Source organism: Varanus komodoensis, unplaced genomic scaffold (assembly GCF_004798865.1).
Source record: "Varanus komodoensis strain SLA01 unplaced genomic scaffold, ASM479886v1 scaffold19, whole genome shotgun sequence".
Taxonomy (NCBI): domain Eukaryota; kingdom Metazoa; phylum Chordata; class Lepidosauria; order Squamata; family Varanidae; genus Varanus; species Varanus komodoensis.
The window spans coordinates 3856586-3869980 of NW_025335550.1; the positions used below are offsets into that span (position 1 = coordinate 3856586).

Consider the following 13395-nt stretch of genomic DNA (forward strand, 5'->3'; position numbering starts at 1 on the left):
GCAATTTGAAGGACATGCGTTTTCATGGTGGCTTCCATACTCCTCTTTGAGGTCCAACAAGCACCTCTAATGCAGATATTCTGCCAGTTGGTTGAAATTTATCTAATCATCTGGGCATTCCTAGACACCAATTATTAAAATGAATCTTCTTAATTATTGAAGTTTAGAGAATTGCTATATATTTTGCAATGATGTTATTATATTGATTTTATTGTAAGCACCCGTTTTTATGACAAAAGGCAGCCTATAAATGTTGTCATGAATAAATAAATACCACAGAGCCTTTCTTATTTTTGTCAGAATAATTGCATAGCTCTCTCCATATCAGACAGGGAAGAAAAGAAACAGAAACACAACTCCAGCCACAGCTACAGCATAAGGAATTATTATAATTTTATGATGCATTTCCTTTCAGGGGCTTCCTATGAGTCACAGTACAGAAGAGAGAGATGTGTTTACTGCTGAACATGCTCCTAGAGCAGACTATTGATGTCTGAGAGCAAACTGGGAACATGGAGACTACCATAAAAGTTAACTACTTCATCACTGAACTAAACTCCAGGTATTCGAAAACACCTGTGTGAAAGGATATTGAATACTACTTACAGCATAATTATCCCTCTGTTCAGGAATTACTCTTTGCTTTGTTTTCAGCTACGCAACAACTCAGTCAAGCTTCCCATCCCCAATGCATGAGCATCTTTAAAATTTCTACTGGAAAAAACTAAAGATAGTAAAGAGGGACGAGTAGATTAGAGAAAGTAAGAGAATAAAAGAAAGAAGTACAGAAAAATAAGAGAAAGAAAAATGAAGATGCTTGACAAAGAATGGTTGAGATTGGCTGGGTTCAGATGATACAGCATCCCCATCATGGACTGAGCTGTCAAAAGGAACTGAAGCTGTGAATGATCTTTGCTCATTAAAGGGGCAGCCACGAGATCACCCCCTTTGTGGCAATATACACAAGATTAGATTAGATTTTTACCCCACCCCATTAGCTGTAAAGCTCCCTTACTCAAGTGTCCTCTCTGCACACAAAGAAATCATTATGTATTTCTTTATTAATGTGTTGATGTATTCTTTCTTTTCTATCCTGTCCCCTACAGAACGTCTTGGATGGCTTACAACAAAATGAAAAGAACCAGCGTCAGTCCCTCCAATAAGCTGCCTGGGCAGTTTGAAGGGGCTGCCACTAGAGGCCATACTGCAGATTACTTTTCACTAACAAAAGGAAAAAGAGGGGAAAGGAGGGAAAAGCCCAACGGCCTTGCCATTCTGGCACAGGGCATTGCTCTAGAGGCAGCTAGGCATCCGAGAGACCGCTGGCCCTGGGGCTTTTGCAGCTCTTGCAGAGAAGCTTGCTGCCTACTTCCTGCAAGCCATGACGGGAGCCGTCCCCCAGGCTCAAGCCACACTACCACCCACCGTAAGTCAAAGAACCCCAGTAACAAACCATGGGTCGCTGGGATGGCTTGGTACCCCCAAGCAAGCTGGACCCGGTTTGCATGACACGACGGCCACTGTGGCTTGTCACCCGCGATGGGGTGCCGTGTCATGCAAGCCGGTCACGCAATGGGATGTCAGTGTGCCTATTGACACAGCTACCAGGTCCCATGTAATTGGAAGGGATTTTCTCAGTGGCCTCCAGGCAACGACGTTCATCCCGCCCAGTCCCAGATGCTGACAGTACGATCATTGTTTAAAAAAGGGCAGGAATGTTGATGGGATTGGAATCGTATGAGAAGAAAGAGGCTGCGCGGCAAATTACATAGTCTTCTTTGATTAGTCCTGCTATGCGCTACTGTAGTATAGCTATAAATAGTTGTTATGTACATGAGTTAATACATGTTTTTGACTGGGCAAGTGCTTGGTCCCATTGCAAAATGTGCATTTTAGAATTAGCCCTGCCTTGTTCAGAAGCAGGGACATGGGTGTATACGTGAGAGATATGGCTTACGTTAAGTCACATAGCGAACTCCCAGCCAAAGCCGAGATTCAGTCCAGAGATCTTGCAACTCGTAACTTTTAATAAGTGTGCTACACACCCACTGACTGACATAATTAACTGACTGCTCCCACAGTACCCTCTTTCTTCCTTCTTTTAACATGCATCCAGGGTGCCCTTCTGGCATTCTGGGGACAAGCTACAGCATGCTAGCTGAGCATCCTTCCTGCCTGTCCTATGGATAAAGAAATGTACTAAACTGGGGTTGCCGCCAAAAACATTCAACTAAATTGTGCAAACAAGAAAAATGGCAGTTCAACTCCCAAATCAACATGAGATTCAACGAAAGAGAACTCTTTGGACATTAGTTCCAAGAGCCCTGGAATGTTCTTAAGGGTGTGATCTTATCCTCAACTTTGGAGGATTACCGGCACTCAGTGCAGAGTAGGAAGAAAGCCAGAGAGGATCTTTGGCTCCCTGTTCCTCCTGATCTGCATTTTTGCTATGCATTCGCTTCCTCTTCCTCTTCTTGGCGGTCTAGCAACAGTGTCTTGGAGCAGGTGGGAAAGGGGTTGGAATAGTTTAGGGATACCTCTTACCCTGGCAACTCCAATTTCTTCCCAGAAATATTTAATCCCTCTCTGAGGTCACTTTTCCAACTTTGGAAAAGAAAGTGTTGCAGTTGTTTCCCACTGGCTGAGAGAAGGGGAGGGATCAGAGATATGAATCCCACCTCCAAGGCTGGAGCTCTGACCCTCCCCCAAGACCGTCAGTCCATTCCCTATAGGAATTTCCAAAAACCCATAACTCAAGAACTATTTCATCATATTAAATTTCTTCTAATACCTACATTAACTCTGGGGAAGCAAAGACCCAAATGGAAATAAAACTTGCAGCCCAACCCTACGTTGGCTAAATCTTGCTCTGAGAGAAGAATACGTAGGATTATAGCTTTAAAAATAAGACAAACTATTAAACCTTGTTTCATCAATATTGTTTGGGTTATAGATCAAGTTACACATTCATTTTAAAATAGGTGTTCTATTTTGTAATATACATTGAAAAAAATATATTTAGATAAATCAACCTGCATTAAGGCCTACTAAATAGTATAAATACACTGCCAAGTTTTCTCTAGTGGTCTGTGTTGTTTCTAATTGCATTCATTTCCTCCTCCATCTGCTTAACATTCAAAAGCAGAAAAAATCCCTTTTACACATATTTTGCATATGAAAGAGGGATGCTGAAAAGTCAAATAGTGTGCTCAAATTGCAGCAGAATCCATTCAGGCAGACCTGGCATCTTCAAACACAAACTGTGGTTCTCATCTTACACCAGCCCCACCCCCCCAACCGCACTTCTGCTAACCAGTCTGTTGCTTGTTCCCAGTGATGCTCCATTCTCTCTCTCCCAGCTTTGCCTAACCAAGTCCTTTCCAGATGTTTTGAACTACAGCCTCCATTTCCCCTGACCATTAGGCATGCTGGTTCAGCCTGATTGGAGAGTTGCAACCCCCAAAAGGTAAAAAACACCCAATGGCTGTATCCACATTAGTCCTACTTAGAGCAGAACCACTGAAATGATGATTAGGACTTCAATAAGTTTCACACTGAATTCAGCCCGTGGGACTGAACTCCAGGAAAAGCTTCTTCCTTTGAAGGCTACAGGTTCAACGCACTTACTGGGATAGGGTGGCAGAACCTCGTCTGACCAGTGCGGTTCCTGTTAGGTGCTAAAGAAATGTGTGCCAAACCTCTGTATGTTCCAGGATGTTCTATTCAACGCCTGCCCCATCTCCCCAGTCCGTCAGCAAAGCTACGAGAGCAACGTCAATTCTGTGATGACTGGCACGCTCACTTATGTATCACACTGCCAACCTAAACAAGTATTAAGCAATAATGCAACATTCTATCGATCATGTCTCTTAATAGATCCATTGTTCTCAGAATCACACAGAGCTAGTGCTACATATTTTTTATTTTCTTTATTTTCCCAGTATTTTAATAATTAACTGGTTTTACCCTTGTTATTATTATTATTTTAGATGCAGTGTACTTTTTTTTAAGATGTGTGTTGTCATTGTTATGGGTTGGGGGTTTTTTTTGGTTCACTCTCTGTAAGCCATCCAGAGACTGTTTTATTAATTGGGACAGCATTCTAAAACCTTAAATAAATGAATAAATACATATCTTCAAGCTTCTGAACTCCAGGGATCTACAACAGTGGGGGGAGAATGACGGCTATAAAGAAGGCAGATGTTTAAAAGGTCAAATGTTTCTTTACTGAACTCGACACAAGCAAGCTCCTTGTGTAGCATTCCACAATTACTTAAATTTCAAAACAAGGGAACTCATGATTTGCATCAGAGTTTTGCAAAGGACACAGTGCCGCCTGCGAACAGTACTGATGAAATATAAGAAAAGCTCAACCTACTGAGCAAGGCAAGATAATGCAGGCAGCTTTTTGTTAATGGATGACAACAGTGTCTTGCGTCACCAAGTTCGTATCCTAAAACTGGCTGCAGTAAACAAGAACTGGTTGCTTTCAGTCTTCTGTTATGCAATTGCATTACCTCATTCCTGGAACTTTCTGATGGGTCCAAAATACGGCATTTTTCATCTGTCACCCTCCTGTATTTTCCCACCACTACCATCTTTTTTCTTTCCACCAAAAGAAACTATTGAAAAGGGAAAAATGGAATAGACATGTAGCATCTTTTCACTGGCCATGCTAGGATTACTGGATAAACACTGGGCTGAAAGCAACAGAATGAGATTCAATAAGGACAAGTGCCAAGTCTTCCACCTAGAAAAAGAAACCAAATGCATCAATACAAGATGGGGAATACGTGGCTCAACAGAACGGAAAAAGATCTTGGCGTAACAGTGGACAACAGGCTAAACATGAGCCTACAATGTGATGCAGCTGCTAAAAGGGAAAATGCTATTTTGGGATTCATTATCAGACGTATTACTTCCAAATCAAGAGAAGTAGTAGATCCCCTATACCCCTCACTAGTCAGACCTCATCTGGAATACTGTGTCCAGTTCTGGGCACCAAGATTTAAGAAAGATGCAGAAAAATTAGAAAGGATGCACAGGAGGGCACCAAAAGGTTTGTAAACAGTGCCCTATAAGGAGAGACTGAAAGAACTGAGCATGTTCAGCCTTGAGTAGAGAAAACTGAGGGAGACATGATATCCCTGTATAAGGACCTCAAAGGCTGTCACAAAGAGGAAGGTCAAGATCTCTTCTCACTGATACCAGAGTGTAGGACATGGAATAACCAAGTCAAGTTGCAACAACCCATAATCTTGGAAGCTAAGCAGGGTCAGGCCTGGGCAGAAGCGGGATGGGTGACTTGAGGGTATGATTCTGTGATTACTGCTGTCAACTGCCTAGAGAGCTTTGGCTATGGGCAGTATAAAAAAAATGTAATAATAATATCAGGAAAAGTTTCCTCACTGTCAGAGCAATGCGACAGTAGAAAGGTTGTGGGCTCCCCCACATTAGAGACATTCCAAAAGAAACTGGACAGCCATCTGAGTGGGATGGTGTAACGTGGTGTCCTGCAACAGCAGGGGGTTGAACCTAATGGCCTTCATGGCCCCTTGCAATGCTACTATTTTATAGAGAAACAAGCACACACATCCTAGAATATCTGGAAAATCCCCTTTAAACCTAATTACTCCAGTTTAACCTGTTTATGAATAAAGTTTCAGGTAGCACTGGGGTTTGTAGCACTGATTATTAGACCAGCAAGCCTATTGATGCTCACCTGGGAAAAAGGCACATTGAGCTCAATGAGAGTTATTTTTTATTTTATTTATTTATATATTTATTTTTCGATTTATATCCTGCCTTTCTCCTACAAAGGGCTCAAGGCAGCTTACATCATTCTCCTCCTCCATCTTATCCCCACAACAAGAACCCTGTGAGGTGGGTTGGGCTGAGAGTCTGTGACTGGCCCAAAGTCACCCAGTGGGCTCCATGGCTGAGCGGAGACTAGAACCCAGATCGTCTGAGTCCCAGTCCCAGGCTCTTAACCACTGCACCACACTGGCTCTTAAGTAAACACACTGTAAGTAAACACGCACGTGATTGCACTGTGCACCCTGGAGAGGGATTCCTTGTCAGGTCTCGGATGGGGTTGTATTCCCTTCAACACAGCAGGGTCATGACCTTGTAGGTCCACTGTTTCCTCTGGAGTCTCAAAAGTGTACTAGTGTATAAAGCTCTAAACAACTAGGATACTTGACACAGAGAGATGGCAATCCGGATAACTAGACAGTCAACATTTGCAGTGCAGAAAAAGAATTTCTGTTTAATAAAACACACACACACACACACACACACACACACACACAGACACACACACACTGCTTCAACTGTGGGCTCATTGCATGCCACCTATAATTACATCTGGAAGGACTTTTCTATGCAAGCATGTGCTAGTCTTCCTCTTAACTAATTATTCTCTTAACTCTTTATAGATGGAGCAGCATGAAATTCACACACCTGCATCCGGACTCAGTCGTGCTTAGGGTACACCCATAAAGTCAGCAGGACTTCAGTCAATCATGACTAACTCATCCCATAACAGAGTCTGAATCCCACCCCGTGTTCAGCCCTTCATGTCACATGCTCTGGATCAGTCCCCATTCAGGGCAAATGGAAATCCATCACTACAATATTTTCTGGTTTGGTCACAAGGACACGCACTGCTGCACAAGTCTCTCAAACGGGGGTCTAAGTTGATCAGACAGAGTGCCCAGTTATTTTCCATTTCCAAAAAAAACAAAAAAGGCAACTCCACTGGAAAAACACAAGGCTGAATAAACCCAGTTTACTGTGCAAACAGTTCAGCAATGTTTTCTTATTGCTGGTAGCAGCCCAGACCGAGTTATGAACACTCATCATAGTACAGCGATAGCTTTTCCCCATCTAGCCTTAAGCCTTGATGCTAAACGCCGTTGCCTAAGTCCTTGGACAAGCCTTTGCAAGAAGAGAAACCAGTCAGGTACAATCTGTGCAAGTTTGAAACCAGTCCACTTGGATATACTCATGGAGAAGTGACCTGCAGATTGACCCTGGGCGTGCCCAATTGCACGTTCCTAATTGGACTTAATGGTCATGGGAGGATGCCCGTTTTGCTTCTGTCACCCTGCTTCATCGTCACATGTTGCTCTTGGATGGTCATCTGACGGAGGGCTGGCTGGGCTGTGCGCCCTGGACTTTGGCCCCAAGATCCCGTTCAAGCTGCACCATCATGGGGTCTTCCTCCTGCCCCTGCTGCACGTCTGTAAACCTTACAATTTTCTTAAGTCTGGTGCACTTTTGGCTACAGTAAGGATCCACAAAGCACTCAGAGTAAGTTTGCTGCTAGTATGTAGGCCAGGATTCCAGTTTACTGCACAACCTTTACCCGCACATACTCAGAAGCAGTTCTTTCTATATTCAATGAGGCCTACATCCAAGAATTTATGCTTATTTATTTTATGTATTTCTTAGCTGCCTTTCAAGACCGTGGTAGCCCCAAGGCTTCTGACATTCTCAGAACACGCATGTTGCTGGAATGCCTTTATTAAACCTGGTATTTTTGGCCCAATAAAGTAGAGCAGCATGGATTTTGGAAATGTTCTTCTCCATACAGCAACTTGTTTTGTAAAAATTGGAAGTTTAGGACTGCAACCTTAAAATCACCAGCTTTGGAGCTGACTACATATACTTTCCTACTGAAAAATAACTTAGTACTAGAAAATACCTTTAAAACTAACCTATTTAGCACGCAATCCTAAACTTTTTTTTTTTTAAGTCCTACAACTTTCAGTATTCCTCAGCCAGCTCACTGGGGCTCGCTAGGGGTGGCAGGAGTTTTGTCTGTCTAAACCCTCACAGGTATCCACCTATATTCTGGCATAAACTTTCGTGGACGTGTCCGCTTCATGAGACGTCTCGGCTTCCTGGGCTGACAGCCTCCGCCAAGATAAACGCGTTCGGCTTTTCAGGTGCCACACGCTCTTTCCGTTGCGTTTGCTGTGACAGAGAAGGGCGATCCTTTCCCAAAACGTTTCGGAAAGTCTCACCCAAGGCTGGCCCCCTTGCGCAAGCGTACGCGTGCGCCGCAAAGCAGTCGCGATGCCCTTTCCTCGCCAGAGCCTCGTTTAACAACGGGGGCGACTAACGCGCTTCCACCTTCAGTTTTGCCACAGAGCGGGGCGGGGGGGGGGGCAAATAAGCGCCATCTCGGGCAAAGCCATCTGCGTCTGGTCTTAGGAAACGAACACCGAAGCCAGCCCCCTTCGGCGCGACCCGAGGTGTGGCGTGATGTCGCCTCACCGGCAGCCCGCCCGCCGCCGCCGCCGCTGCTTCCCACGCTCAAGCCCGGGCTCCCCAGTTGCGCTTAAGACGAGGGGATGCCGGGCGTGGTAGTTCTCTCTCCCGCCCCCTGGCGCTGCCGGACGGGCGTAGCCTTCGGCGAGAGAGCACTACAAATCCCACCAGGCAGCGCGGCGGGCTGCCTCGGCTGGTGCAATCTGCTACACCTTCAGAGAGGGGCGGTGGAAAGAGGGGACTTGGGGGCGTGAAGTTGTCCGGGGGATGTGCAGCCGAGAGGGCTTTTCTGGGACGTGGTTCCTCGGCAAAGGCCAGATTCGGAGGAGAGCACGGGTGCCAGACGGCCGGGAGCCTGCGTCCTCCCTGCGCGCAGCCATCAGCACGGATCTGTCTCCCTGCTGGGGAGATTCGGCTCCGACCTCCTCCCTCCCCGGCTAAAGTTGCTCGCCCTGCGAAGCCGAGCGTGCCTTCGTAGCATCCATTCCGTTTCCTGGGCTTGCTCATGAGGACCGAGCGCATCGCCTGCGCGCCAGCGGAGATCTCTCTTCGGGGACCTCGCGGGGGGCACTGATTCCTTTTGTTCGCTTCCCCCGCGTGCAGAAGGGCCCTCCGAGGCGGAGCAGCATGCATCGCTTTTCGGGGCTCGCCGCTCGCCCGGGCTACCCCAAGGACAGGCGAGAGGCGGCCGTGCGCTTCGTCGCCTCGCTGGTGGCCGGCAAGGAGCCGCGGCGAGCGCCGCATCAGCGCCCCGCGGCCCGGCCCCCCCGGCTGCAGGCGGTGCCGGTGCGCCGGAGCAGCGCCGCCAATGCCTCCGCCGTGCAGGTCAAGGAGAAGCCGGTCCGCGAGAAGATCCTCACGCTGGAGTCCATGAACCCGCAGGTGAAGGCGGTGGAGTACGCCGTGCGGGGGCCCATCGTGCTGAAGGCGGGCGAGATCGAGAAGGAGCTACGGAAGGTAACGGGGCGGGGCGGGGGGGCGCCTGGGCTGGCCGTGCGGAGCACGACTGATAACGGGCGTGTGTGGTTCTTTCGCGCAGGGTGCAAGGAGCCGCGGAGCCCGCTGGAAGCGCAGGCGCGCACGCCCGTTTGCAGCCGCGGACCCGGCGCGCCCGAGGGGCGGCGGGGGGCGGCCGGCGGGCCTTGGCCGCGGGGCTCCGGCGGCCCGCGCCGCGCTTCGCCGCGCTTCCCTCTCCAGGCTCGCCCGCTGCCGCCCGGCAGCCCCGCCGCGCCCCCGGGCCACTCCTCCGCCGCGGCAGCTCTTGATTGGGGCAGGCGAGGAGGCCCGCCGGCCGGGCGGCGAAGGAGGCGCGGCCGCGGGGCTCTTGCATCAACCGCCCCAGCGGCGGCGGCGGCGGCGGCGGGCGGGAGGGGCGCGGCGCCTCCCCATGGGGCGCGCACTCCTCTCCGCGCCTCGGAAGGGCCCGCGCGCTCCAGCCGTTCCCGTGGGGTCCCCCTCGCACACTACAACGCCCAGCATCCCTGAGCCAGCAGGATGCCGGGAGTTGTGGTCCCGCGCGTCGGGGGAGCGGGGTGCCGGGCGGCGCGAAATCCGTCGCGGTCAACGGGGCAGGGTCGCGGCCAGTCTGAACGGCGTTAGCTGGCTCACCTAGCGCTGGGCGGGGTGCGTTCGCCGGCCGCTGCGCTGAATGATGGCTTCGTGCTGTGATCTGACGCTTTCTCCTCCTGGTTTTCTCCAGGCCTCACTGTGTGTAGTTCTTTCTTGCCCCGCAAATGTATCAGCCATAGTACTACTTTGCACTTATATCCCACCTTTTTTCTTCTGGAGCAAAATTGCCCCAAGTTTGCGGGGGGGGGCAGCTCAGCATGGTTACCACTGGCACACCACATTATTTTTATCACATTACGCCGCTCCCCGTCCCAGGGGGGCTTTTAAACATCTCTTCCACCGCATTTTATCCTCTCAACAACAGCCCTATGAGGTAGGACGGACTGAGAGACAATGACTGGCCAAAAATCGGCTGTGCTAGCGGACTGAATCTGAATCTCCCAGGCTGGCGCTCAAATCGCCACGCTCCACCTGGATTTCTGAGTAAAACGGTCTGTCTGATGATATGAGTGACAGTGGAAATAAATGCCAGAATGAATGCATTGGGGCCCAGTGCTGTCTATACAGATGCCGCCAGACTCCTGCCTCTTCTTGCTGCACAGCATTAGGAAGGATGCCCTGTAAGGGCGGTATCCTGTTCCTCTGAATGGAAGCGCTTTAGGTAGGACTGATTCTCTAGATCCAGCTGCTCTCCTCCACCATGCAGCTGTTTTCTTTTTCCTGTTGCCCTAAAAGGCTTGAAAATGGCACTGTGAGTCTTCAGGCTTCTGCTACATCTAATTAGAAGGCAGATACCAATGTATATGGGGCCACACAGTGGGAGAAGCGCACAAGGCCCTCGCTCCCTCTGCATGCGCTGCTGAACTCCCGTGGTTACTTCAAGGCGCTATTCAAATGCAAATTAGAACTCATCATACACTGCAGAAAAAATACACAAGCCCGCTTTCAGTGCAAATTAATAGGATTTCAGAGAAAATATGTTTTTCTGGTGTAAATGCATTCAAAATCTAACAAGTGGGGGCAACGCTCACTCTCAAGGTGCATTTCAACCTTTCTGTGCCCCATCCCATCCACCAAGAAAATATTTTTAATTTTTGGTGCATCTGTTACTTCCATAGGAATTGAAGATTGGTGCAACATACCCTTGGCTCTCTTTATGAGTCGCCAAACAACATGGCCCAGTGAGTTAAGGCGCTGCACACTCAAGCGTGGTTAGGACATTTAAGGTCCGTTCTTTCGTTCAGGGCAATCCTAACCTTGTACATTCAGAAGAAAGTTTTTCCAAAAACAATTAGGCTTGATTACATATCTATCTTTCTGTAGTCTAGATGTAGCCAAATGTAGCCAAAAGTACATTTAGATCTTCCTGTTCAGATAAAGCCCATATATGATCAAAGAAAGCTTCAGCTTTCTTAAAATCAGCGAGGAGCATTCATGTTATCAAACTCCCCCCAGTAATTATTTTAAAGATAATTTTCCTGTCTCCCCCCTCCCTCCTTTTATAGCACTAACAATGTTTTCTGGCTTTTAAAAAAATGAGCCCCCAGGCATTTCATGTTGAACTCAGGAAGGAACAGTAAATGGTTTTTGGAGATGTAAGGTTCAGTCTTACTCATGTTTATACAAGTGTGAAAACTGTAGCAACTCCTAATCCAGCAGGCTGGGCACTGCTGGAATTTTTAACGACATTTTTCTTGTCTAAACATGCATAGGATTGCTCTTTCATTATTTTAAGCACCCAAACAAACCAAAGAAACTAGACGGGTACTCTTCAAACTTCATAATGTAATCATTTATATTTTCTACATATGCTTTTCTTAGACTTAATCAGAACTCCATAAAAACACATACAGTGAAAAACAAACCACCACCTTCCACCTTCTGTGCCATTCTCTTGCATATGATTGTGATAGTATATTTCATAAAATAATATTTACTTTTCTCCTGCCTCTTTTGCAATCTGATGTAACCAAGGATCCGTGTGCCTTATATAACAGGGTAATAGACAACTGTTCAGCTCTTCAGTCCGTTCCAGCCACAGCTTATGACACAGTTAATCTATTCATCTCTAAGGTGCCATAAGGACTTAAGAATCCATAGCTAATTTGCAGGCACTGATGCTTGGATCTTTTATTCCTTTGACTAGGAAGAAGTTAAACTAGGTGGGACTAATCTCAGAGTAGTGGGGTGGGGGGCAAAGGATTTAAGCTATAGGAATCAATTCTTGTTGGTGTAAGAAACCTCTACTAAAGAAATATATCTCTTAAAATATAATTATTCAGATTGTTTAAATCAGACTTCCTTGACTTCGTGCCCTCTGGACAGGTTGTGAGTCGCTGCACTATCCCAAGGATCACATCTTGTTCAACAGGATTGTTATAGGTCAGTTTTATACCTCATACCACTTATGGGGCTCAGGCTAAGAGAGAGTGACTTGCCGTAAGCCCACTGAGTAAGTTCTTGGCAGAAGTGAGACTTGAATCAGGGGCGTCCTGGTTTGCAGTGAGCTTCCTTGGCTGACTGATTTTGCTTCCTTGGATCCCCATAGCAAGAGAAGCTGAATCCTTGACTTGTTCCTGGTTACAAAGAGCACTAAAGTTAATCTTTCACCAGTGGAATATTTCAAGGATTCCCTGTGGAATCCATGCATCTGTTTGCATCACAGGTGTCTGGTCTGGCCACAGCTGTGCTTGCTCACTTACATTCTTTGGGGACTTCTGTAATGTGCTCTGTGTGGGTCAGCCTTTGAAAACTGCTAGAAACTTCAACTGGTCTAGAACCCTGTGGCTGGTCAGCTGACTGAAGCCCATTACAGCAGCTACAGCGGCTACCTGCCTGTTTCTGAGCAGAGTTCAATCTCCTGGCAATGGCCTATAAGCCCTGAATGGCTTGTGGCCGGGCTACCCAAAAGACCATCTTCTCCCATGTGGGTCTGCCTAGGTCATAAGAACTTCAGCGGCAGCATTTCTTGCAAGACCGCTGCCTTCGGAAGCACCTTTGGAGGCAATGTGAGAAGCGGCCTTCTTGGTGGCTGCTCCCAGGCCGTGGAACTCCTTGCCACGGGGAACAAGAGGAAAGCACATTTTGAACAGGCCTTCGGTGTGTGGGAAGGTCTGCTGGACTGGATGCTGTTTTTATTCTGATGCGTTTTAACATCTGCTTTAATGCATTTTCTTTTATTAATCCAGCTTCATTTGTGGCTGTACATTCTCTTGCTTTCCCTTTTTCTCAGTTAAAAGGAAGGACAAAATAGTACAGAAAAGGGCCACAAAATGATTAGGGGGTGGGGCAGCTTCCCTGTGAGAGCAGTCCCAACACCACTGGGACTGTTCCACTCCCAAGAAGGGCGAGTGCGAGGAACGTGATAGAAGTGTTCAGAATAATGTATGGTGCGGAGAAAGTGGAGAGGAGGAGATTTGTCTGTCTCTTCCAGAACACGCAAACCCGGGGTCACCCCATGAAGCTGATTGGTGGGAGGTTTAGGACAAATGAAAGGAAGGACCTCTTCACACAGCATATGGTTGAACTGTGGAATTCACTGTTATGGGA

At 47.6% G+C, this 13395-nt stretch overlaps 1 protein-coding gene across 1 annotated transcript in view; it reads left to right on the forward strand.

The window, feature by feature from the left end:
• Window positions 1–8608: 8608 nt before the first annotated feature.
• GPT2 (glutamic--pyruvic transaminase 2) overlaps window positions 8609–13395 on the forward strand; it is a 31770-nt gene continuing 26983 nt past the window's right edge. Inside the window, exon 1 of the mRNA XM_044428005.1 lies at window positions 8609–9234. Within this exon, the coding sequence (XP_044283940.1) occupies window positions 8905–9234 (330 nt within the window). The 5' untranslated portion in view covers window positions 8609–8904. The remainder of the gene's footprint in view (window positions 9235–13395) is intronic.